At 41.4% G+C, this 25,843-nt stretch overlaps 1 protein-coding gene across 9 annotated transcripts in view; it reads right to left on the reverse strand.

Annotated features, from left to right (window-relative positions):
* Positions 1–3,906: 3,906 nt before the first annotated feature.
* The window catches only part of ENTPD4 (ectonucleoside triphosphate diphosphohydrolase 4), a 36,232-nt gene continuing 14,295 nt past the window's right edge, over positions 3,907–25,843 (reverse strand). For 8 of the 9 annotated variants that reach the window (XM_027087912.1, XM_027087911.1, XM_027087918.1 and 5 more), the window contains 9 exons: positions 23,717–23,867; positions 22,867–22,970; positions 14,496–14,555; positions 14,059–14,213; positions 12,300–12,466; positions 8,680–9,004; positions 6,911–6,996; positions 5,834–5,995; positions 3,907–4,637 (listed from right to left, as the gene is read on the reverse strand). In XM_027087912.1, coding sequence (XP_026943713.1) covers positions 4,409–4,637; positions 5,834–5,995; positions 6,911–6,996; positions 8,680–9,004; positions 12,300–12,466; positions 14,059–14,213; positions 14,496–14,555; positions 22,867–22,970; positions 23,717–23,867 — 1,439 coding nt within the window. In that variant the 3' untranslated portion in view covers positions 3,907–4,408. The remainder of the gene's footprint in view (positions 4,638–5,833; positions 5,996–6,910; positions 6,997–8,679; positions 9,005–12,299; positions 12,467–14,058; positions 14,214–14,495; positions 14,556–22,866; positions 22,971–23,716; positions 23,868–25,843) is intronic. The other variant, XM_027087919.1, reaches the window with a different exon arrangement.

Genomic DNA, 25,843 nt, shown 5'->3' on the forward strand with positions numbered 1-25,843 from the left:
CCCTTCCCTTTCCATCTGTCTCTATCATCTATTTTCAGGTTATGGCTCAGGCCCCTCCTCCTGCAGGAAAAGCTCTATTTATATATTCTCAAATAGCTGAAGAAGAGGGGCAGCGTCTAACAGTTGTTAGCAACATGAACAACGGGATTCATGTTTCTCTAGAAATAAACCAACGGCTTTAAGCTTAGATCTAATTGCAAAACTGGCAGCAATGATTTTACTATTTATAAGACAAAATACGTAAGGTTGGATAATTTCTTTTCTTTTCCTTGTAGGTGTATATATAGTTAACGGGTACTTTTAAATGATAACCTTAAAAACCATAGTCTCGGGATGGCCTTTATTGTTGATGAAGGGTTGCTATTACGCCATGGTATATATTTCTCCTTGTGAAATGCTTGGTTTCCCTGCACACAGGGAAACCCGCACACAGCAGAGCTTCACTACACGCACGCCAGATACAGCAAAGGCATGGAGTGCACAGTCAGACTCAGACAATTTATTTTACTGAATGTAGGTTCAAGTTCAACTAAGCATTCTAACAGGTAACATGATTCAAACGTCAGAGAGAAATCTCTTTAAATCCCAAGAAAGCAAGCTCACACACAGTCTGCGGGCCATCGAATGAACTTTTTATTCTCGACACTCATCCGTGTGGAGTGTGGCCACGTGAGGTTGCCAAATATAGAAAGTGATAGACACCACAACCATCTCCCGAAGATAATTATTCTTTGAATGGAAAACATCACTTAAATAAAAAACATTTAAAGATGCTCCCTTAGTCTGTATAATTCCTAAACGTAAAATATCATCTTAGTAACAGAACAAAGAACTCGCCTTGGTTGGTCACATCATTCATTACGGAAGGGGAAAATCAATAAAAATCATAAAAAAACAAAACCCTGAAATAGAAATAAATAAATAATTTACTCATAGGTAGTTTTGCTGCATTGCACGTTACCACACAAAATTCTAAAGCTGATTTTTCTTAAAAGCTTGGAAAACACATTTGCCTGTTGGAGTTTCTTGCTAAGTGGTGCATGCTTCTCAGAAGGAAAAGTATTCGATGTAGGCCTGAGTTTCAAATTTAAACACTGGGTAATCTAGAGCTTGCCCTCCTGGGTGCACAGCTGTGATGACGGGAGAGCAAGCATCTCCCCAGCCCCCGAGGTGGGGAGTGCTGCAGAAAGCCAGCAGTTTAGGGTGAAAATGGGCAGAAACCACAGGTACAAATCAGTCTGTACTTTTAAATGGATTGTAAAATCTTCGAGACCATCCTCTGGAGGTTCAGAAAGGAGCAGCACAGATATGACGATGGAACAGAAGTGTTTACTGGAGGATTCTTTCCACCAAGAGTTAACACAGAACATTGCTCTTTGCGAGGCTTTTAGCAAGTTCCCACCAGTCCAATTTCTCTTGCTTTCTGTTGCTAAAAGTGCTCAGAGTTTACGGCCTTCTTGGCCAGCCCTTAATTGATATTCTTTGCTTCCTGAGTTAAGCCCCTCCGGTGCTTGCCTCTCACCCCTGCCTGCGCCTGCATCGCTGAGAGAATGTTCCTGGCCGTCTTCTCGTCCCTGGTGCTGGGTGGAGAGAAGCTACTGAGCCCTTCTCATGACTGCAGACATCTCAACACAACACTGTGAGCCCTCCTGAACAGCACGTTTTAAATTTGGGCGGGGGGAAGGAGGAGTATGCTACTTGGTTTATTCGAAAACCGATCTTGAAAAGAATCTAGAGGAAAAGGTAAGTGAAATTCTGGTGCATAAACAACTATTTTGAGATTGAAGTTTGGTCACTTCTCTTGCCCCTCTTTTTGTGCTCACGGGTGGTAACTACCTTCCTGAATGAAGAGGACGCGGCTGTATATCTGTTCTTGAACGGGACTCTCCACGCAGGGTCAGCAGATGTCTTCTGTAAAGGGACACTTAGTAAATATCTGAGGCTCTACAGGACACGTGCAGTCTCTGTTGTGTATCCGTCACTTTTTTTTCCTTTAATGACCCTTTCAAAATTGAAAAACCATTCTTAGCTCAAGGGTCTCCTAGATTTTCCCTGTGGGCAAGTTTGCCAGGCCTGCTCCGGGAGTTCTTTGGCACGGGACACGGCACCGAATTGTGCAAAGTACAAGGCCGCTGGGCCTTGGAACCCTAATCTGGGGACTTCTTTTGGAGAGTGAGTTAGGTCCTTGCAGTTGGATGCTCAGGCTTGGATCCTCCATGCTGGTCTCTACTACACTCCCCAAATGGTACAGAGCTGGACCAGGTTAGCATCCTTTATTTAAAAAGTGGCTATTTATCGTAGGAGGTCTTAATTTAGGCCTATTTAGATCTATGCCTATGCTAGCTTATCCTTGCCTTGATTTGAAAGGCCAGATCACCTATTCTAGGCATTCTGCAGGTCAGGGCCTTACTACTCCAAATAGCTGGCGGCAGAAAAGCTAACATGTAAACTTACTTCTTTACCACTAATGCCACCCACAGTCCGCAGGGCAAGCCTCCTTTAAGAAGTCAAGGAGAAGCACACCAGTTCACTATGCCCCTGGGGTACCCATGACACAGCCCGTGTGTGGCTGCGTCTTGAAAAGGAACAGTGTTTACCAGGGACCAAGCATTTAAATAGCTGGAGACCAGCATTTCAGAAGCTGGATTTTTCGAAAGACATCTGTCTCCACCCTCTCTGAAACAAGTCTCTCTACACATCAGATGCTATACCACCATACAGCTCCCCTAACCTTCTTTATATTTGAGAGGCAAACTTTCTACCAATAATTTGTCCGTTGTTAGAATATTCACTTTGAAGAGCAGAATCACAGGATTTGCTTTTCTTTCATAAATCTGTAATCTTTTAAGTCATCAATATACTTGTATGCCACATTTTTAAGTAATTAATGGACGAGATGAAAATCTAAAAATTTTTTCTGAATTAAATAAGGGCTTCAGTGCCTGAATTCTTTCTCTCATCATTGATTTTTTTAAAAAGCAGTTGATGATTCTCGAAATATACATTTGTTACCAACTAGACGAATCTAGCTGTTCTGGAGTTAAGAAATAGCTTGTGCGCGCGCGCGCGCACACACACACACACACACACACACACACACACACACACACACACACAGAACATCGCCTAAAAAACTATGTATGAGAATTCCCAAAGCTTCTAAACTAAACGAATAGGTGAAAACCCACTGATCTCATACACGCCAATCCAGTTGTCCTTTTTAGGTTTTTGTTTAAAATGTCAAACGTGTTTTCTTCAGAATGTGAGTTGATTTCTCGTGTTCAGTTCTTCTCTTCATTTGGATCTACAGTGGCCCTGCCAGCACAGCCTCAACCGCGACAGTAAGCTAGGTCTCTGAACTACGAGGGCAGGGGGATACCGACTTGAAGATGGAAGAAACCGGAGCACAATTAAACAAGCACGAACGAGCTACTGAGAAATAAGGACGTGCCTGTTGACAAGCACCAGCTCCAGTTCTAACAACACCGAAACCAGTGAACTATGAATTTTCCAACTCAGCAACGTAGCGTTCTAAGGCCGCCGAAAGATGGCATGAAGAGAGTAACTACCTGTGGTCAGAAGAAGCAACAGTAACGGGGAATGATTCTTCTAAATGAAATGAAACAGTGCATTCTGAAGCGTGTGCTTTTAGAAGTGAGAGCACTGCACTCCCTCACTCTCTCCCATCAGTGGGTTTCATACACAGACACGCGCACACACTCTCACTCTCACACACACCACCCTCACCCTCACACACACACACACACTCTCACCCTCACACACACACAGCGCTCTGGTTATCATTTCACATTTTTCAGGTCTCTTCACTATCAATTTTAAAAACTGTTACCTCTTGGTGCCTATACCTCTCTATTTTGGATAGAAACAGTTCTGATTTTTTTAACCTGCAAAGAAAACACACAGCAACAGCCCTGAACAATAAATAAAACTAAACATCTCCCTCTTTAGGTTAGCGCTTTCAAGACAGAGAGAAAAAGGGGATGATCAGTCCAGTCGGTATGTGTTCCGGTTCTGTGAAAGCGTCACCCCTTGGTCCCACCTCCCCTGACAGAGAAAAGCCTGCCGTTTCCCTCCAATATTAAAGTGCATCTGTTTAAAATCAAATATACCTTAGAGAACAACCAAAAATCTTAGTAATTTTTGGCAGGTATCCTATGCAGCAAAAATGAAGTGATGTTCCCTTTTCCCTATTCCGCAACTTAAAGCTGGACACAGAACGGCTAAATGCAATGCTTCCAGGACAGCAGAGTTTAGGAACAGTGGGTTTTGGTTTTGTTTCAAGGAACGAAAAGGGAAAGGAAAAACAAAACAAATGAGAATGAAGAGGAGAAACCCTGAGGCGAAAATGGCTTTTCCGTTAGAGTCTTTCTGGGGCTCGAACTCCGGTTCATAAGGTGCTGGCGATCTTCTGGGACGGAAGGCCGTCCTCCAGCCAGACGGTGGCGGCCGAGCCACTGCGCGGGGCCCGCCTGTGAATGCGCCGCAGCCGCAGCAGGTAGAGGAGGATGGCGAGCAGGACCACCAGGAAGCAGCCCGAGAACAGGTAGTGATTGTACACAAAGGAGAAGCCCCGCCAGTGCGCGTGGCTGGCCCGGAAGGTCTCCTGCTGGATATCTCTGCCCACATGGGAACAAGAACAAACATGAGAACGAGGCAGGCGGGAAGGGTGACGTAATGATGCGCAGGGTGGGGTGGGAGGGGCCTGGTTTAGGACTCAGCTCTGCAGACGGAAGCTGGAACCTCCGTCTCCCAGACTCAGTTTCCCCTCCTCTAAAATGTAGGATACTGTGGCCCAGCAGAGAGTAGCTGTAAGTATGAACACGATAACCTGTGAAAGGGTATTCTTAAGTCTGTAGCTGTTACCAGCATTATACTTTGGGTAACAAAAATCAGAGAAAGTTAGAACTGTGAGTGTTTCACTAACACACAGAAGCTAACGTGGAATCAAACCACACGTCTATGATCAGCAACACCCACTACTCACACGTTTTGCAGTTAACCCAGCTAAACGTGCTGCTGGGAGACGCTTAATTAAATGAAGGGAAAAAACAAAAACAAAAACAGCTAATACCTCATTTGTTAGTGAACCAGGGTTCTTATGGGGGGGGCGGTCAACTGACAGCTAAGTCTGGGAACTTGAGTGGGAAAAAGGCGCACCTTTATTTTACCGACCTCTGGTTGTAATGCAGCATTTTCACTGAACGTGAATGCAGACAAAAAGCTATCGCTACTGTAGTATCAGCAGAACTAGTGACTCTGTTCCTAGAGGAACTCACAGATCTTTCACATCACACTGTGGGGTTTTGCAGGTGCCTCAAAATATCATCAACAGGCATCGTTACACTGAACTTACAGGAAGTACGAATTCTGCTGCCAGGTCTCGCTATTTAATGTGCTAATAAAGAACGTATACCACTGTATCACAAATTTGTCTTCTGTAATATTTTGATAAAGGTACTGCAATACAGTGGTTTCCTCTATAGCCTATGTATTTATATTAGGCATTAAAAACAAGATTTTGAGAAGGGGTCCAAGGCCATAAAGGTTAAGGACCCTGGAATGGACCCTTCTGCGCAGGGGCTAGGGAACAGGCAGCTGAGAATAAGCACTTTTGTGGCGCCTTTGCTGGGATGGTGGGCTGGGAAGGGAGGAGGCTCCGGTGGGGAAGACCAAGTCAGACCTCCCCGACTCTCCTACTCTGCCCACGGCCAGCGCCAACAACGCCCCAAACAGCCACACCCACTGCCCACGACGCCTCGGACGCAGGGAAGCATCTTCTGTTGGATTCTCGTGACCAAATTCGCAGCCATACCTTAAGGGTAAAAAGCGGGTCCTGTAAAGGATTGCTCCGAGGGTCCACTGAACCTCCTTGTCGTACACTTGCAAAGCTGTCTTCAAATTTTTGTAGTTGACGGGAAATGAGAAGCCCCTGTGGAACACCTCAAACATCCAGGCGGATTTGAAGCACTGATACCTACAAACAGCACAGACGTGTGAGTGCGACTGAGTCACTGGGTGGGTCCAAAAGCACGTTCGTGGAGTCGGCCTTGCCCTCTGTGAACAACGGGGCTGCACAGGCTTCACGAGGCCTGCGCCCTGAGGGCGAAACCATCCGTACGCATCTCCAGCCGACGTGCTTGCTTTACGCCCTCTGTCCCACACCATTCACCTGTTAAAATCGATCTGCTCATGAAGCTTGGTCTCCGTGTAATTTAATACGTGGCCGCGGGAGATTTTTCCCCTCAGGCCTTCCATCACTTACTCAATTCAGTTCTGAATAAATACTGAGCAAGTTCCACCTTCTCTGGACCTCAGTTTCTTTATTATAAAATGACAAGATAGGCGGGTCCTTTTCAGCTCTGATAATCTATGATTCTAAATATTTATCAGAGGGTTGCTTTTTGCAAAGCACTGGGCTAAGCAAGTAATAAGACATCATAATAAATAGTAAGATAGCCAATGTGCTTAAATGACTTATAATGAAAGAGGATTTTTAAAAAGCTACAAGTAACTATAAACACAGAATATGATAAACGCCACAAGAGGGACGTAATGAGCGCTCTGGAGACTCGCAGAGAGGGACGGAGCCTAGCCAAGTGGACAGAGGAAGACTCGGAAGGGACAGCACCTGACCTCTGAGGTCTGGGCAGGACATCAACGAGGAGAGCATGCCCAGGGGAATTCCAGGTGGAAGGAAGAGCAAAACTGAGCCCCAAACTGCAAGATACGTTTGAGCACGAGTATTTGCCATTGGTCTGAAAGGAGCCTGGAGGAGATGAGGAGGAGTAGGGACTGATGAGGACAGAAAGGTAGATTGGGGCCATGGTATGGCCAAGAATGGACACACAGTTTCTTCAACACACCCTGGGCTCAGCTGTCTATGACTTACTTGAGCCTGTGGAGGTCGGCGTGAGAGGCATACAGTCCTCGGTCAAAGCGTTCCCGCAAGATCGACCACTTCGTTGCGCAATAATCCTGAAAGAAATTTCACCCCAAAGAAATCACTAGGAAAGGTTTATTAAAGTTTTTTCACTTTAAAAGTTTTTACCGAATTCATATTCATAACAAACATATCCTTCCAATTAGGAGACACAAGCTTGTGTCTGTGACCCATGAGGACGAGACACACAAACACTCTGTGAATGCTTACTGATGAGCTGAGACAATGCTTGTTCTTTGTCTTAAGATTCAGCCAAAGTTATTGTTAAAGAGAATCTCGCTGCCCACAACCGACCTCCTCAAAGCTGCTAAGTTTCTCCCCGCAGTGACTGCATGTGACAGGCACAGACTTTTGGAAAAGTGAAGCGGTCCTTCAGCCAGTTCAGACTGAACACCTGTGTCTGTGGCTATATAGTGCAAGGTTCTGGGAACACAAAGATGATTACGAGAGGCTTTGTCTTCAAGAGAAGGGAAAGAGGTGCCACCTGTTCCTGAAGTTATCTGTAATGTTTACATTAACAGCTAACATTTACTGAACCCTGTGTTGGCACCTTCTCTAAATGTAATGCTTCAAACAACTCCTTGACACAGCTGCTATTCCAACCTCTATTTAAAGGATGAAGACATTGAGGCTCACAGGGGCAGTGAAACTCACAACAGGGGATACAGAGAATGGCACTCAGCCTGGGGTGAGAGGGCGAGGATGCATGTCAGGCACAGGAAACACGACGGACGAAGACAAGATGGGAGGGAGCACAGATGGGAGGGAAATGAACAGATGTCTGATACGATTAGAGTATCAAGTGCTATGTGGGGAGATGAGGCAACAGCGTGGGAAGGACACACTAAAGCATTTGAAATTCATCCTGGAAGCAAGAGAAAGCCACTGAAGACTTTCAATAGGAGAGCAGGTGGCTGCACTTGGGTTTCAGACAGAACACTTGGGAGTGGTGTGGAGGATGAACCACAGAGGGGGGCCAGATGCAGAAGGACCACGGGGAGGCCCCTGCATAGTGCAGGTGACAGAGAGCGGCCAGGGCTGGGACGGCGAGGGTAGGACAGAAAGTAGGGAGAGCAGGGCTCTGAGAAAATGTATGACATACAATGACACGCTCGATGACTGCTATTATGGGGTGTACAGCGAGAGATGGAGGAGTGACAGGGAGAAGTCTGTACCTCCTGGGTTTGGGGGAGGGGAACTAGATGGTTTAGTGATGCCATGACCGAGACAACATAGCAGAACAGAATGGAGAGAAAGGGGGGTTGTCTGCAGTCGTGAAATCTAGCAGGCGCTAGGCAGGCAGATGCAGAGCCTCCTCCTGGGAGGCAGCAGCAAACCACGAACACGGATGAGACCATCCAAGAGCCTGAAGGTCAGAGGACCAAGGGAGGAAGTATGGGATCACCAAGGCTGAGAGCCTAGGAAAGGGTCAGGGAGGCAGGGAGAACAAGAGAGAAGGGGTCCTGAAAACAAAGGGTCGGAAGCTGCGAGGAACTGTCAGATCAGAATTACACTATTACACATAAAAGACTGTCATCTGGAAGCCACTGATGGCCAGTGCAGTCTCACAGGGGACTTTCTGCTTCTGCTGTGACGATTCCTCCGGCCCAACCAAGGGAGCAGGGCTGCCGAGGTGCTGCACACAGCCTTCGCCCTCCCCCTCGCCCTGCTCTGGACTTGGGCCCGTCGCCATCTACCCTGGTTTCCTGGGTGGTTACCTTCGCAGCTCTCGTAAACGCGGCAGCGCTGTAGTCTCCCCCCATCCGTAGCACATCCTCAGTGCAGTAGTAGAATTCGGAAAAGCCGTAGAATTCACTGTTCTGGAAGTGAATCGGGGGCTGGTAGACCCCATTGAGGGAGGTCTGCGTCTCGTTTGTTTTGTTCATGAAAGGCTGGATGGTCTCTCGGCACAGGTCAAAGGCTCCCGTCCCCCGCAGGTACAGTGTCTGTCCATTCTGCTGGATTTCATCTTTAATGTCCAGGGGCAGGCAGGGGTCCAGGTACGGAGTATCAGGAGTCAGCCCAGTCTGTTTCCCCAGGAGCCTATAGGGCAAAGAGAAACTTCATCACGAGACCAACAGAAAACTGTGTGAAGAAAAAAGTGGCTGCAAGTCAGTGTTTCTCAAACTCTGCCCTATGGAACACAAAAGGGTTCCGGGGGCTTCCCTGGTGGCGCAGTGGTTGAGAATCTGCCTGCTAATGCAGGGGACACGGGTTCGAGCCATGGTCTGGGAGGATCCCACATGCCACGGAGCAACTAGGCCCGTGAGCCACAACTACTGAGCCTGCGCGTCTGGAGCCTGTGCTCCGCAACAAGAGAGGCTGCGATAGTGAGAGGCCCGCACACCGTGATGAGGAGTGGCCCCCGTTTGCCACAACTAGAGAAAGCCCTCGCACAGAAATGAAGACCCAACACAGCCAAAAATAAATTAATAAATTAATAAATTCCCACCCCCAACATCTTCTTAAAAAAAAAAAAGGGTTCCGGAAAAATTAAGTTGGGAAACACGGACTCAAGCCCCTCCTGGATACTGATGATACACATGTGCGTACAGCAGACAGCTGAACGGGGTCCAGTGAAACTGTGACTTGGTCAGATTACTGACGCTTTCCGTGCCCTGTGACGCAGGCTGGTGTCCACGGCTGCTGAGGGTCCGCGGTTAAGAAGCTCCTCCCAGTGTCCTGCTCACTGCAGTCCAACGCCCACCACTGTGCTGTTCCCAGTCCCATTTCTGCCACTAGTGCTTGTGATTTTAATTATATACAGATGAAATGTGACCGTGACAAGAAGTCGCTGGTGCTGTTAAAGCTAAGGTTAGATGGCTTAGAAAAATATAATAAAGGCAGATCGCTAGAAAACCAGTGTCAAATTAGGTGTTAACAAGATTAAAAGAAAAACAAGTTGGGAAAAATAAATAAAAATCTAGACGAAATTGGTATCGAATTGCTTCACAGATGTCTTTAAGGCCCTGGTATCCTTTAAAGAAAGCCAAAATGACATCAGGATGAGTGGGTGCAGTGCCTGCCAGAGAAATAGCCTAAGAAAAGCCTTTAGTCCAGAGCAAAAGATTGGCAAATGAATACGTAAGTTAAAACAAAGTGCTTGGGGTTGATTCTATTTTTATGATTCTCTGTTTTAACTGAATTTTTAAGTTAACCAACTATTGATCCCAACTGCAGCAAATAACAGTTTCTCTCGTACTACAGGCTCTGAGAAGTCCTGCAGAAATCTTAACTTGTTCACTGAAATGCCCTATGCTTACCACCTGCCGATGAAATGTCCACATCTGTCATCCTACTATGTGTCCCCACCATTAAGCAACTGAGAAGTAGAAAAGAGCATACAACAGCTGGAGTTATGTTACTGTTTGACACCAGGAAATCCCATGGGCCTAAAAGGTGTTTAACTATTAGGAAGGCACCTGAATTTGATATTCAGTCACTGACATCAAGTCAACTTTTTACCTGCCGCTCAACTGACAAGTTGTTTATTCCTAAGATCAGGGCAACTCAGAATGCACTAAAAATGTTTAAGTAATTTAAAAAAATCCATCATCACTACTAATGGCCAAGGGATGAATAATGCATTTCAAGGCTCAATTCATGACACATGTAAAAAGTGATGACTGACATTTATAATTATTATAAAAGTCCAAGATGAGTCAAATGTATACTTCATGTTACAGTTTTTAGTTGCTCTACAACTAAATTAAAAAGTACCACTGCAATGTCCATTATATAACCTTCTTGACATTAAAACCAATTAGGAAAAATTAGGGTTGCAGAAGAAGGTGTTTCTCCAAAATTCTAATTTAAACATCACTTATAAAATATTTCTATTTTAAGACTATTACTAAAAATAATTATACTAAAGTGCACTATGTAAAATACTATTTTAAAAAAGAAACGGGGACTAGTTAATCTCTCTTAACTAACGCTATTCAGTTAACGTCTGGAGCAGACAAAGAACCAGTTTTTATTGCTTCTCCTATTCACACATGTGAATTTCTGGAAAATGAGGTAATGAATGGCTCTGACTTGGCCTTTCTTAAAGTTCAGGCCTCCACAGGTTTATTAAGATTAAATTGTAGTCATTATTTCAAAATAACTATAAATGAAATATAACCTTTAAAAATTCTGAATCACTATGTTGTACACCTGAAACTTATATAATATTGTACGTCAACTATACCTCAACAACAACAAAAAAGATTAAAATAGATCAAGGAAATACACTATGATTTATTTCTATGAATCAGGATTTTTCTCCTCAAAATCGTTTCGTCAAAACAAAACAAAGGGGCTTCCCTGGTGGCACAGTGGTTGGGAGTCCGCCTGCCAACGCAGGGGACAGGGGTTCGAGCCCTGGTCCGGGAGGATCCCACGTGCTGCGGAGCAACTGGGCCTGTGCGCCACAGCTGCTGAGCCTGCGCTCTAGAGCCCGCGTGCCACAACTACTGAAGCCTGCGCGCCTAGAGCCCGTGCTCTGAAGCAAGAGAAGCCACTGCAATGAGAAGACCATGCACCGCAATGAAGAGCAGCCCCTGCTCGCCACAACTAGAGAAAGCCCACGTGCAGCAACGAAGACCCAGCGCAGTCAAAAACAAAACAAAACAAAGCACAGTAATTAATACCATTTTACAAAACCCCAGATTTCAGATTTTTTTATTCATCCATATGGCTTTTCTGTTCTTATGGACTAATTTCAAATAAATAATTGGTATACACTTAAACTTATAAAATAAACTTGAACTGTTAAAGTGTTTTTGCATATTTTCTATACCAAGAATTCTTCATGAACTCATTTTTTGAAGTTTCATTGCTAAAGAGGTTTACAATCACTAACTTTGACTTCTAGATCGTTTCTTTCTCGTGAGTAACTTCCTTCACTACGGTCTGATTCACTAAATAACTGCCAGGCTGGTTTCCCACGACACCGCCAGGACATCCCGTAACTCAACGCTATCATCGTTTCCTGGGGGCCTCCAGGACACCTGAGTGGCCCAGGTGCTGAGTTTCCGCAGGACTTTGCAATCTGGAATAGCATCACCCAGGGTTCGAAAGTATTTTAATATCCTGAAATTGAAACCTCTAATCCAGCAGGGGAGCCATGGGTCTGAGAGAACGAGAGCCTTCTTTGGAGGCGGGTGAGCTGGGGCCAAAGGCAGGATCCTGCTGCCCTTTCATTTCTTCTCCAGCTCAGCGGGCGGGGCAATAAACAGCTAACCGTGCTCATATGCTTCTGCTGACTGAGGCCTCCCTGCTTGGCCTGGATATGTCTTCTGTGAGGACAAACCGCGGTTTCAAGGTGACGACCGAGCAATGGAAGGTGCTTTACCTGTTCTTTTGAACTGTGCTGGTAAATATTCTGTCCTCATATCTCTGTCGAGCAGCATTGCCACCAAACCCAAGAAACGTGGCCACGTAGACGCGGTACACGTGCTCAGTTTGGTGAACGTCACATCCCAAGTTAAATTCGGCCAATAAGTTCTTAGCTACTTCTTCCTACAGACGTAAGGATCACAAACGTCAGTATTTTAAGCAATACAAAAACAATTACCTCCTGTCAAAAAGAGGGATCTACAAAAATTCTCGTCAAAAAGGAGCAAAAATTTCTGCATCTGCATTTCCCAAGGGTCCTTCTAAGCATCCCTCCTAATTCAGTCCGACAATCCTGACTTAAGAAATCTCAGATGGGCTGCACGTTTGTGATACTGATAGGACTTTTTGAAAAGGGACATTGGCAATGTGGTTTCATATCCTCTGATCTAGTAAATCTACTCATGGAATCCTGTGCTTTGAAAATAATCCTAAACATTGAAAAGTCTCTATACACAAAGATGTCCTTTGCAATTCTGTGACAGAAAAAACTGGAAGTCATCTATATATATAATTTCAAGTAGGGGTTAGTTAATAATGGTAATAAAGTTTATGGAGGAATATGCTTATGCACTGCTAAATAAAGGACAAAAATTGTACAAACACTAAGATTATAACAACCATATTTTTAAACACTATAAACAGACCAAAAAGAATAAAGAGAAATGTGCCAAAATGCTAACAGTAATTTTTTTGGATGATGCATCCATGGGAAATTTTTTTCCAAACTTACTTTTCTATGAGTTTCTTACTTTATTTGAGGGGAAAACATGACTTTGTACAAAGAGTGTAATAGTTTCTAGAGGCGTGTCTGGATGGGAAGCAGGAAACACAAATTGTAATACTTGAATTTACAAAGCATTTTCTAAGGAGCTTAATAAATACTTCAATAATGTTTACTGAGCTGATACGAGGTGCCTAGCAGGCCATTAGATATACTATATGCACTATCTCAATCAGCCTTATGATAACCCTCTGTTAGAGGCACTTGCAGTCACATGTATAGCTGAAGAGGCTCGCTCGAAAAAGCTAAGTGACTTGCATAAGGTCCCAGAACTAGTGAGGACAGGGTGACGATGCAGCTCAGGCTTGTCCAGCTCCACTCTTTTCTAACCACTCACTCTGCTAGGTATTAATCTAGAGCTGAATGGAAACAGTAATAAAGACATAGAGCAATTCAGGAAAGCATCTGGACACCCTCTACAGAAGGCCACCCAGCCTACTGGGAAACTACAGTACCGAAGGGGATATGCAGAAATCACAGAGTAAACCATGAGTTCAGAAACGTGGAAGCGGTGGATACAAACCTCTATCCTTTCCAGAAAAATCAAAAGCTGTCTGAGCCACACACAAGAGTATTTCTCCCAATTATAACTTAAGAAATCTGATACTATTATATTGAGTTTTACAATACCTGTTGAGAAAAGAAGTGACTGGAAATAGAAACAAAAACTCAAGTGTGTGGCTGACATACACACCAAAGGAAAATTCTTGGTAAGTTCAGAAAACAAACCAGCTGACTTCAATGAACAAACACAAACGGCTTAGTGGAGGTTTGCCTTGGTTTCCTCCTGTCTCCTTTCTCCTGGGCTGTGAAGGTGGTACCCTCAGCAAGCACAGTAAAGATGTGTTCAGACTCAGAAAACAAAACACAAATGGATGGAGACATGTTAAATGAAAATCAAACCAAACAGAAGGAAATTTGTACAGATAATAACCTGCTGTGAGGAGGCAAAGCTTACAGTTTTGGGGACTTCGTATGCTATCTGGGTTGAGACGCCTCCCATGTCGAGAATACCGGCTGTTCTTTTACGGAGAATGGCTTTGCTGCTTTCGCTACCAGGGATGTTAACTTCCACAACTGCCTCATCATCTGGAAAGAACAAGAAACATCCACTGGAATGGAACAAATGCAGAGAAGCGGGATCTTGTGAAGAGTCATCCTGCTTTGATGGTGGGTTCAAGTGTATCTAGGCAGACCCAGCTTGCTCCTCCCGACTAAGATCAAGTTTACTGTGTGACACAGCAGCACCTCCCACTCTGCTCCTACACACCCAGCTGTGTCACAACACTCAGCTCCTTTTTTATGCTTTGCATGAAATAGAAAAAGCCGTAATTTCCAGTTAGGTACATTTGCTGGAAACACGATACTTACCATCTTCAATATGCTCGAATCGTCCAAGGACAAAATTAATGCCAATCCAAGCATACACACCTAGAGACGTTATAAGAAGAGTAAAGTTTAAAAATATTTTATATAATCCTGATCATTGCAGTCAGTGCAAACATTTATTTCATTCCCTGATAAGCTGTGAAAACGTTATCTGAAAAAATACATTTCTGTTGATGTATTACCTTTTCCTAGTCGTTTTCCAAGAACTCTCAGCTTTTAATTTTGTAGTTTCATACCATTTGCATGGGTTGAAAATATAATTCCCTAGACACTCCTGTTCCTTTGAAATTTATAGGTTGTTTGGAAATACCGGAGTTTTCACTTTTTATGAGGTTAAACCTATCAAGTACAAGGTTTTAAGACAAGTGAACTCTAACCCTTCCATTCTTTTATCTCACACTTTCACTCAGTTCCCAAGTCTGATTCTCTTTTTATAACATTTTCTACATCGGACCTTCACCCATTTTCATTACTGCCTTGATTTAAGCTGGTACAGAGATCTAATTGACTTTCCTGCCCCTACTCTCCCACTCCAACCCATGCTATCCTCTGCTGGGCTGATCTACAGAACAAAGTCCAAACTCCACACCCAACAGTTCAAGACCTGTCCAACTTGTTTTTAATTGAATAAATTTGGCGTGTAACAATGTGTAAATTAAGGGGTACAGCGTGTTACTTTGATACGTTTATATATCGTAATATGATTGCCCTTGTAGCGATATTATCACATTACATCATTATAGTACAGTATTATTGTCTATATTCACTACGCTGTGCATTAACTGTCTATGGCTTATTTACCCACTGTTACAAGCTTCTACCCTTGAACACCATCAGTCTTATCTCCTGACCCCATCCCCTAGTAACCAACATTTTACTGTCTTTTTACACGTTGGACTTTTTCAGATTCCACAAATAAGTGATATCATACAGCACTTGTCCTTCTCTGACTTAACTCGCTCAGCATAATGCGCTCAAGGTCCATCCATGTTGTCAAAAATAGCAGGATATCCTTCCCCCTTTCTCATGGTTGAATAAGATTCCACTGTGTATATCTACCACATCTTTTTTTATCCATCTGTCTGTTGATGAACATTTGGGTTGTTTCCGTATCTTGGCTATTGTGAATAATGCTTCAGAAAACACGGGAGTACATGCATCTTGTCAAAATTCTATTTTCATTCCCTTTGGGCATATACCCAGAAATGGAATTGCTGGATCGTATGGTAGCCCTATTTTTATTGGGAACTTATTTTATTGAGGAACCTCCATACTGTTTTCCATAGTGTTGGACAAATTTTCATTCCCACCCACAATGTATAAGAGTTCCCTTTCCATCACATTCTCACCAGCACCTGTTGTCTCTTATCTTCTTAAGGATAGCCATTCTAACAGGTGTGAGGTGATCGCTCACGGTGGTTTTGATTTGTGTTTCCCTGATGATTAGTGACGTGGAGCATCTTTTCATGTGCCTGTTGGCCACTTTGACATCCTCTTTTGAAAATGTCTTAGTTCTTCTGCCCATTTTGAAATCAGATTTTTTGGGTTGTTGTTATTAAATTGGATAAGTTCTCTATATTTTGGATATTAATCACTTCCATGATAGATGGTTTGCAAAAAGTTTCTCCTATTCTGTAGGTTGTCTTTTCATTTTGTTAATTATTTCTTTTGCTGTACAGAAGTTTCTGAGTTTGATGTAGCCCATTTGTTGATTTTTGCTTTTGTTGCTTGTGCTTTTGGTGTCATATCCAAAAAAACATTGCCATGACCAATTGATGAGCTTCCTCCTTTCTTATTGAAGTTGTACAGTATTGAGTCTTACGTTTAAGTCTTTGATCCGTTTTGAGTTAATTTTTGTGAATGGTGTGAGACAGGGGTCCAATTTCATTGCTCTGCATGTGTTTCTCCAGTTTTCCCAGCATCATCTGTTGAAGAGACTGTCTTTTATCCATTGAGCTTTCTTGGCTCCCTTGTCAAATATTAGTTGACCATATATGCCCAAATTTAATTCCAGGCTCTGTACTGTTCCATTGGTTGCTATGTCTATTTTTGTGCCAGCACCATACTATTTTTATTACTATGGCTTTGTAGTATAGTTTGAAACCCAGATGCCTGATTGGCCTTCTTCTTTTTTCTCAGGATTGCTTTGGCTATTCGGGGTCCTCTGTGGTTCCACACAAATTTTAGGATTGTTTCTTCTATTTCTGTGAAGAATGTCTTTGGTATTTTCATGGGGATTGCACTCAATCTATAGACGGCTTTGAGTAGTATGGCCGTTTTAACAATATCAATTCTTCTGATCCATGAACACGGGACATCTTTCCATTTGTTTATGGCTTTGATGTCTTTCAGCAACGTCTTTTAGTTTTATTGTACAGATCTTTCACTTCCTTGGTTAAATTTATTCCTAAGTATTTTACATTTTGAGTGCTTCTGTGAGTGTGATCATCTCCTAGATTTCTTTTTTAGATGCCTCATCATTAGCATAAAGGAATGCAACTAATTTCTGTATGTTGATCTTGCATCCCGCCACTTTACTGAAATAGTTGATTAATGCAACAATTAATCAATATTTTTGACTGAGTTTTTAGGATTTTCTTTATATATGAACATATCATCAGCAAATAGTGACGATTTTACTTCTTTTCTAATTTAGATGTATTTCTTTGCTTTGCCTAACTGCTGTAGCTAGGACTTCCAATATTATATTGGATAGGAGTAATGAGAGTGGGCATCTTTGTCTTACTCCTGATCTTGGAGGAAATACTTTTGGTTTTTCTCCATTGAGTATAATGTTAGCTGTGAGTCTGTCATATGTGGCCCTTATTATGTTGAGGTATGTTCCTTCTACACCCAATTTATTAAGGGTTTTTGCTTGTTTGTTTTACCATGAAAGGATGCTGTGTTTTGTCAAATGCTTTTTCTGCATCTGTTGAGATGAAGTGATTTTTATCTTTCATTTTATTGATGTATTAACATTTATTGATTTACGTATGTTGAATTGTTCTTGTATCCCAGGGATAAATTCCACTTAGTCATGGTGTATAATCCTTTTAAGGTGTTCTTGAATTCAGTTTGCTAATATTGTGTTGATTTGTCGAGAATTTTTGCAGCTATGTTTATCAGGATGTTCGTCTATAGTTTTCTTTTCTTGTGGTATCTTTATGTGGTTTTGGTGTCAAGGTAATGCTGGCTTTGTAGAATGAGTTTGGAGTGTTCTCTGCTCCTTTCTGGAAGAGTTTGAGGAGGATTGATGTTTTCTTTAAATGCTTGGTAGAATTCTCTAGTGAAGCCATCTGGTCCTGGAATTTTCTGTGTTGAAGTTTTTTGATTACCAATTCAATCTCTTCACTGATTACCAGTCTGGTCAGATTTTCTATTTCCTGATTCAGTCTTGGAAGGTTGTGTGTTTCTAGAAATGTATCCATTTCTTCTGGCTTATGTAATTTGTTGGCATATAATTGTTCATAGTAGTCTCATGATTCTATGTACTTCTGTAATATCAGTTGTAATGTCTCCTCTTTCATTTCTAACTTGGAGTCTTTTTTTTTCTTAGTCTGGCTAAAGGTTTGTCAATTTTGTTTATCTTTTCAAAGAACCAGCTCTTAGTTTTGTTAATCCTTTCTATTGTTCTTCTGGTCTCTGTTTCATTTATTTCTGCTCTAACCTTTATTATTTCTTTCCTTCTGCTAACTTCTGGCTTAATTTGGTCTTCATTTTCTAGTTCCTTAAGGTGCAAAGTTAGGTTGTTTGAACTCTTTCTAATTTCTTAATATATGCATTTATTGCTATAAATTCTCCTCTTAGAACTGCCTTTGCTGCATCCCACAATATTTGATATGTTGTATTTCCATTTTCATTTGTTTTGAGATACAGTAAGTCCCCTACCTACAAACCTTCAAGTTGCGAACTTTCAAAGATGCGAGCATGCATTCGCATGTGCAATCACATAAGTTAATTCACGTGTCTGGCATACACTGCCATGTGTGTGCATCCTTTACAAGTAGCTGTGCTTTTGTGCACTTTACTGTACAGTACTGTATGGAATACAGCAGTACAGTATCTTTATTTCAAGCCCAGAACCTGTGCCATCAATGTCAGATGTGAGTGACATTGCAGCTTGCCCTCCATCTCCTATTGCTGACGATCCTTCAGCTCTACCATCTCCCACCTCCTCTCCCTCCTCCAGTCAGTAACTCTTCTTGCCTGTTCGCTCCATGCCAGCCCCTGTATGCCAGCTGTTGTACCATACTACTGCTTTTCAAGGTACTATATTGTAAGATTAAAAATGTTCTTTATTTTTTGTGTTTGTGGTTTTTTATGTATTATTTGTGTGAAAAGTATTATAAACTTATTACAGTACAGTACTATATAGCTGATTGTTAGTTGGGTACCTGTGCTAACTTTGTTGGACTTATGAACAAACTGGACTTACGAACACGCTCTCGGAATGGAACTCGTTCATATGTAGGGGACTTACTGTAATTTTAAAATTTCTCTTTTGATTTTGATTTCTTCTTTGACACACTGGTTGTTGAAAAGTATGCTGTTTAGTCTTCACGTATTTGTAGATTTTCCAGCTTTCTTCATGTTGCTGATTTTTTGTTTCATACCATTGTGGTCAAAAAAGATAGTTGGTATGATTTCAACCTTCTTAAGTTTGCTAACATTTGTTTTGTGTCCTATCACATGATCTATCCTGGAGAATGTTCCATGGGCACTTGAGAAGAATGTGTATTTGGTTGCTTTTGGATGAATTGTTTTGTATATGTCTGTTAAGTTTGCTTGTCCTGGTTCAATTCCAATGTTTCCTTGTTGATTTTCTGTGTGGACAATCTATCCATTGATGATAGCGAGGTACTGAAGCCCTTACTACTGCTGTATTTTTGTCGACTTCTCCCCTAAGACCTGTCAGTATTTGCTTAATATATTTCGGTGCTCAGGTGTTGGGAGCATATACATTTACAATTGTTATATGTCCTTGATGTATTGACCTCTTTGTCATTATATAAGCATCTTCTTTGATACTTGTTATCCTTTTTGTCTAGAAGTCTATTTTGTCTGATATAACTATGCCAGCTTTCTTTTGGTTTCTATTTGCTTGGAATATCACCTTTTTTCCTTCCACTTTGAGCCTATGTGTGTCTGTAGAGATGAAATGAGTCTCCTGTAGACAGTGTATAGTTGGGTCATTTTTTTTTTTTTTGATCCATCCAGTCATTCTGTGCCTTTTGATTGGTGAGCCCAATCTATTTACATTTAATTATTTATGTGTAAGGATTTACTACTGCCATTTAATCTTTTGCCTTCTGGTTGTCTCTCCATTGTTTCTTTTTCCTTCTGTTTCTGTCTACCTTTGAAAGTTCGTGGTTTTCCATGGTGATTTGCTTAGTTTCCCCCTTTTTTATGTTACTTATCTCTGTTCGGATTTTTACTCTGTGGTTACCAAGAGGTTTACATAAAATGTCTCACAAATAGTCCTTTTTCTGCTGATAACAATTTATCTTCATTCGCCTGTAAAGGTCCCATCCTTTTACTTTTCCCCTTTTATATTTTTCATGTCACAAATTCTCTCTTTTAATGCTGCAATTCTGTTACCAAGTTGTAGTACCTATAGTTATTCTTAATGCTCTTTTCCTTTAACCTTTATGCTATAATTGTTTAATATACTGATCTAAAAAAGATTTAGTTTTCTAATTCCATTTATCACCTTAATCAGAGTTTTGTGTACTTTCATCTTTTCACTTCAGCTTGAAGAGCTCCTTTCCACATTTTTTGTAGTCTAGTGGTGGTGAACTCCCTCAGCTTTTGTTTATCTGGAAAAGCCTTTACTTCTCCTTCATATCTGAAGGATAACTTTACTGGATAGCGTATTCTTGGTTGGCAATTTTTATCTTTCACTACTTTGAATATGTCATTCCACTCCTGGCCTATAGCATTTCTCCAGAGAACTCTGGTGATAGCCTAATGGGGGTTTTTTGTAGGTTACTGTCTTTTTTTCCCTGGCTGCATCTAAAATTTTTTCATCACTGACTTTGGACAGTTTTAATATAATGTGTCTTGGATAAGGTCTTTCGTGTTGAAATAACGAAGTGTTCCATCAGCCTTTGGACTTGTATATCCAGTTCCTTTCTCAGGTTTGGGAAGTTCTCAGCTATTATATCTCTGAATTCTCTCTGCTCCCTTCTCTCTCTCTTCTCCTTCTAGGATATCCATTCATCTTACGTTGGCTTTTCTAATGAAGCCTGATAGTTTTCACAGGGTTTCTCCACTTTTTAAAAATCTTAGTTCTCTGTCCTCTTCCACCTGAAACGTTTCTATATTCCTACCCTTGAGCTCACTTATTCTCTCTTCATCTGATGTGCTCTACTTTCAATGCTTTTTAATGCATTCTTCATCTCATTTATTGAGTTCTTCAGCTCTAGAATTTCTGTTTGGTTCTTTTTTAGAATTTCAATCTCTTTGCTAAGTTATTCTGCTTGATAATTTTATTCCTGAGATCACTGTACTGCCTTTCTGAGTTTTCTCGTACCTTGTTGAATTTCTTCCTAATAGCTATTTTGAATTCTTTACCAGTTAGACTGCAATATTCCATGTCTTTAAGTTCTGTTGCTAGAAAAGTGTTTTTCTTCTTTTTGTGATATCACACTGCTTTGATTTTTCATAGTGTTTGATGAAAAGTGCCCTGTCACTGCATTTGAAGTAGCAAATGACTTTCCTATTTAAGTAAAGCTTTGTTTACTATCATTCTAACAATTCAACACACTGGTCACTAGAAGCCTTTGTTTCGTTTTTTAGAAGGTGGCGCTACAGCACAAGTTTTTGGTTTTTCTTACCTAAGCTGACTCATCACTAAGGTTGGGAGTATGAACATAAAAAAAGCCAGTGGAAAGGGAAAAAAATGGATGGTGACAGAGGTGGGGAGATGTGTGCTTAGTACCTGGGGCTTTGAGTGTGCCATAGCCCAGAAGAGGGTCCTTGAGTGGAGGTGGGGGAGTCCCAGAGGTCTGTGGGCTGTCCTCTTGCTAGAATACCAGGGCAGACAGCAAGAAACTCATTCTTTCAGCTCTCTCTGCCTTCTTCTCTCTTCTTTCTCTGCCCCAAGTTGCTGTGGTCTCTCCTCACAGAGTCCCTCCAGCTGCAGTACTCAGCCAGGTAAGTTCCCCACCCCAGCTTACCACCTTCACCCTCCACCTCTGCCACAGGTCGTGCTGGCCCACTGCCACCCCTGCTGCTCCTGGCCTGGCTCTGTAGCTTCCTCTGAGGTCCAATCCACTCACTTTGTTGGGCACTGATGAGTTGATCTCTTGGGTGTCCTAGTGTGCTGTGCAGAGGCACTTTTTTTTGGTTATGGATGTCCAATTAGTTGTAAATCAAAGGGGAGAGAGAAAAGGAACCATGCACGCCACCATGATACTGATATCACCAAGACCTATCCAACTTTTAATATTACCACAACCTTTTGAAAGGGCCATCATCCCACCAAATTAAAATATTTTTATTCCTCTGTCCATAGTGCAGCTTTTCCGACCTGTGTTGACTCAAATCATTTCTTCTGCCTAGAATGAGCTTCCTATCACTCTCTCAGAGTCCTAGCCTTACCATGATTTGGCATGCTGTGTTTATTAATTATCCCTTGAGGCCTAGTTCAAACGTCACTTTCTCCATGATGCCCCTAGTTAGGAAAAAAAAAAAGTCTCCTTCTTTCAAATTTCCATGATAGTTTTTCCTTATCTTCCTTATGGCATCTAGAACTCTGCCTTATATAAGCAGCTAACTGTGTACCTTACTTGTCTATAAACAGCTTGACGGCAATATGTGAATTTCGCCCAATTATTGGCGAAATGATAGGTGATTTTGAAATAAATGCTTTTTGGCCTCCATTTCTAGCAAGCTATTCCCCAAATAATTTCAGTGATTTGCCCTTTCATTCTCAAGTAGAATTATTTCTTTGAAAACAGAACATTTCCTCAGTGTATCAAAGTCAAGAATAATTTCCCCTTCCTAACAAGTAAATAGTAGAAGGTTCCAACAGTTCAGTAGTTATCATAATTCCAGAAAGCTGTACAACTTAGGCAAGGAACACAAAGCTTTTCTATCAAAACAAGTCCAAAATATCCTTCCTAAATGTGATGAGGACAAACCAAGTTATTTTTTAATTGCTTAATGTTTGGATTATAAAGACCAGTCATGTAAGAAACTGATTTTTCCATTTAAAAATTATAATATTTGAAGGCATGGTTTCCCAAATTTTAAGATGTTAAGGGTAATTTAATAAAGTGTACATGAGGAAGACTGGGAGGACTTAAAGGAATAGCTTCCCAAATTTCAAGTTGAAGACCAACATACCGACCTTCTTGTTTCCCTGAAATTACTTCTGCATGAGAGTCAGAAAACAGAAAGTCGAAGTGCACGGGGATGTCGGTCAGAAGGTCTTCTAGAATGGCTTTCTGTTGACTGTAAGACAATCCAGAAATTTACATATCAATATGTTATATCCTGAATTTTTCTGTTTTAGAAAGAAAAAAAAAACCCCTATGGCTCTGGTATATCTTATGTGAAAAAAAATTTTTTAAACCAAAGCAGTTCATTGAAAAGACTGTTTATTTTAAGAAGGAATTTTCATGTAAAATAGACAGCGAGTGGGAAGCAGCTGCATAGCACAGGGAGATCAGCTGTGTGCTTTGTGACCACCTAGAGGGGTGGGATAGGGAGGGTGGGAGGGAGGCTCAAGAGGGAGGAGACATGGGGATATATGTATACATATAGCTGATTCATTTTCTTATACAGCAGAAACTAACACAACATTGTAAAGCAATTATACTCCAATAAAGATGTTAAAAAAAGAGAGAAGGAATTTTCAGAAGTTGTGTAAATTATGTGATTCCGAAATGTGAAACTACAACTGCAAACAATACTTAAACTAATAAAATAGAAAATCAGTTTTTTTATGACAACTTTACAGTTTACTATTTACAGTCATAAATAAGTACATTAAAAGATATTTGGTGAGTTCTGACTAAGGGAATAGGTCTGGTACTACTCCAAATTTGAAAAAAGAATTTTTAATGTCTTCCTTTTGATGATGATGATGGAAGAGGAAGACAAGGAGGAGGGAGATGAGGGGGATGAAGAGGGAGAAAACCCACCACAGCCAATACCACCACCAGGCTGGCTGGCCCTGCCCTCGTGGGAAGGATCACCTTTCAGGGAGGATTCTCATTCCAGCTGTGCAGAGAATGTAGAGAGGGGTCTCTTTGTGCTTTGCCCGTGGTACATGCTCTGCAGCGAAGTTCAAGAGCGGAGAAATGTAATCACTGACTTTCTCTGGAGAGGTAGCGAACTCTGAAATGCCTACAGAAAAAGGACACTCATGTTAACAAGTAGATCCTTTAGCTTATAAGGTATGCTTCTTCATAAACTGTCACTGTTTGCAGATGACATGATACTACACACAGAAAATCCTAAAGACACCACCAAAGAACTACTAGAGCTCATCAATGAATTTGATAAAGTTGCCGGATACAAAATAAACATACAGAAATCTGTTGCATCTATACACTAACAACGAACTATCAGGAAGAGAAATTAAGGAAACAATCCCGTTTACCATCACATCAAAAAGAACAAAATACCTAGGAATAAGCCTACTTAAGGAGGTAAAAGACCTGTATTCTGAAAACTATAAGACACTGATGAAAGAAACTGAAGACAACACAAACAGGTGGAAAGATATACTGTGTTCTTGGACTGGAAGAATTAATACTGTTAAAATGACCACACTACCTAAGGCAATCTACAGATTCAATGCAATCCCTATCATTTTTCACAGAACTAGAACAAGTAATTTAAAAATTTGTATGGAAACACAAAAGAATCTGAACAGCCAAAACAAACCTGAGAAAGAAAAGAACTGGTGGTATCACACTCCCTGACTTCAGACTGTATTACAAAACTACAGTAATCAAAACAGCATGGTACTGGCACAAAAACAGACATATAGATCAATGGAACAGAATAGAGAGCTCAGAAATAAACCCACGCACTTAGAGTCACCTAATCTACAACAAAGGAGGCAAGAATATACAATGGAGAAAAGACAGTCTCGTCAGTGAATGGTGCTGGGAAAACTGGACAGCTACATGTAAAAGAATGAAATTAGAACATTTTCTCATACCATATACAAAAATAAACTCAAAATTGATTAAAGACCTAAATGTCAGATCAGAAGCCATAAAACTCCTAGAGAAAACATAGGCAGAACACTCTTTGGCATAAAAAGTAGCAATATTTTTTTTGGATCTGTCTCCTAAGGCAGAGGAAGGGAAAGCAAAAATAAACAAATGCAACCTAATTAAACGTAAAAGCTCTTGCACAGAAAAGGAAACCATCGACAAAACAAAAAAGACAACCTACTGAATGGGAGAAAATATTTGCAAGTGATATAACCAATAGAGTTAATATCCAACATATATAAACAGCTCATACAACTCAATATCAAAAAAAGCAAACAACCCGATTAACAAATGGTCAGAAGACCTGAAGAGACATTTTTCCAAAGAAGACATACAGATAGATGGCACATGAAAAGATGATCAACATCCCTAATCATCAGGGAAATGCAAATCAAAACCACAATGAGATATCACCTCACACCTGTCAGAATGGATATCATCAAAAACACCATGAACAAAAAATACTGGCAAGGATTTAGAGATAAGAGAACACTTGTACACTGCTGGTGGGAATGTAAATTGGTGTCGCCACTGCGGAAAACAGTATGGAGGTTCCTCAAAAAACTAGAAACAGAACTACCATGTGATCCAGCAATTCCACTCCTGGGTATATAGCTGAAGGAAACAAAAGCACTATTAGAAAAGATACATGCACCCCAATTTTCACAGCAGCATTATTTACAATTGCCAAGATATGGAAGCAACCTAAGTGTCCATCAACAGACAAAGATGTGGTATGTGTATGCAATGGAATACTACTCAGCCAGAAAAAAGAATAAAATTTTGCCATTTGCAACAACACGTGTGCACCTGTAGGGTATCATGCTTAGTGAAATAAGTCAGACAGAGAAAGACAAATACTGTTTATTATCACTTATATGTGGAATCTAAAAAATACAACAAACTAGTGAATATAAAAAAAAAGAAACAGACTCACAGATATAGAGAACAAACTAGTGGTTACCAGTGGGGAGAGGGGAGGGGGAGGGGCAAGATAAGGGTAGGGGATTAAGAGGTACAAAAGAAAAAAAGTTATGCTTCTTTAACGAGGCTAATTTGAGAGCAATTCACACTACACACCATACACTCTTAGCT

The sequence above is a fragment of the Aethalodelphis obliquidens genome, unplaced genomic scaffold (assembly GCF_003676395.1).
Source record: "Aethalodelphis obliquidens isolate GAN/ISIS:26980383/991018 unplaced genomic scaffold, ASM367639v1 scaffold61, whole genome shotgun sequence".
Classification (NCBI taxonomy): Eukaryota; Metazoa; Chordata; class Mammalia; order Artiodactyla; family Delphinidae; genus Aethalodelphis; species Aethalodelphis obliquidens.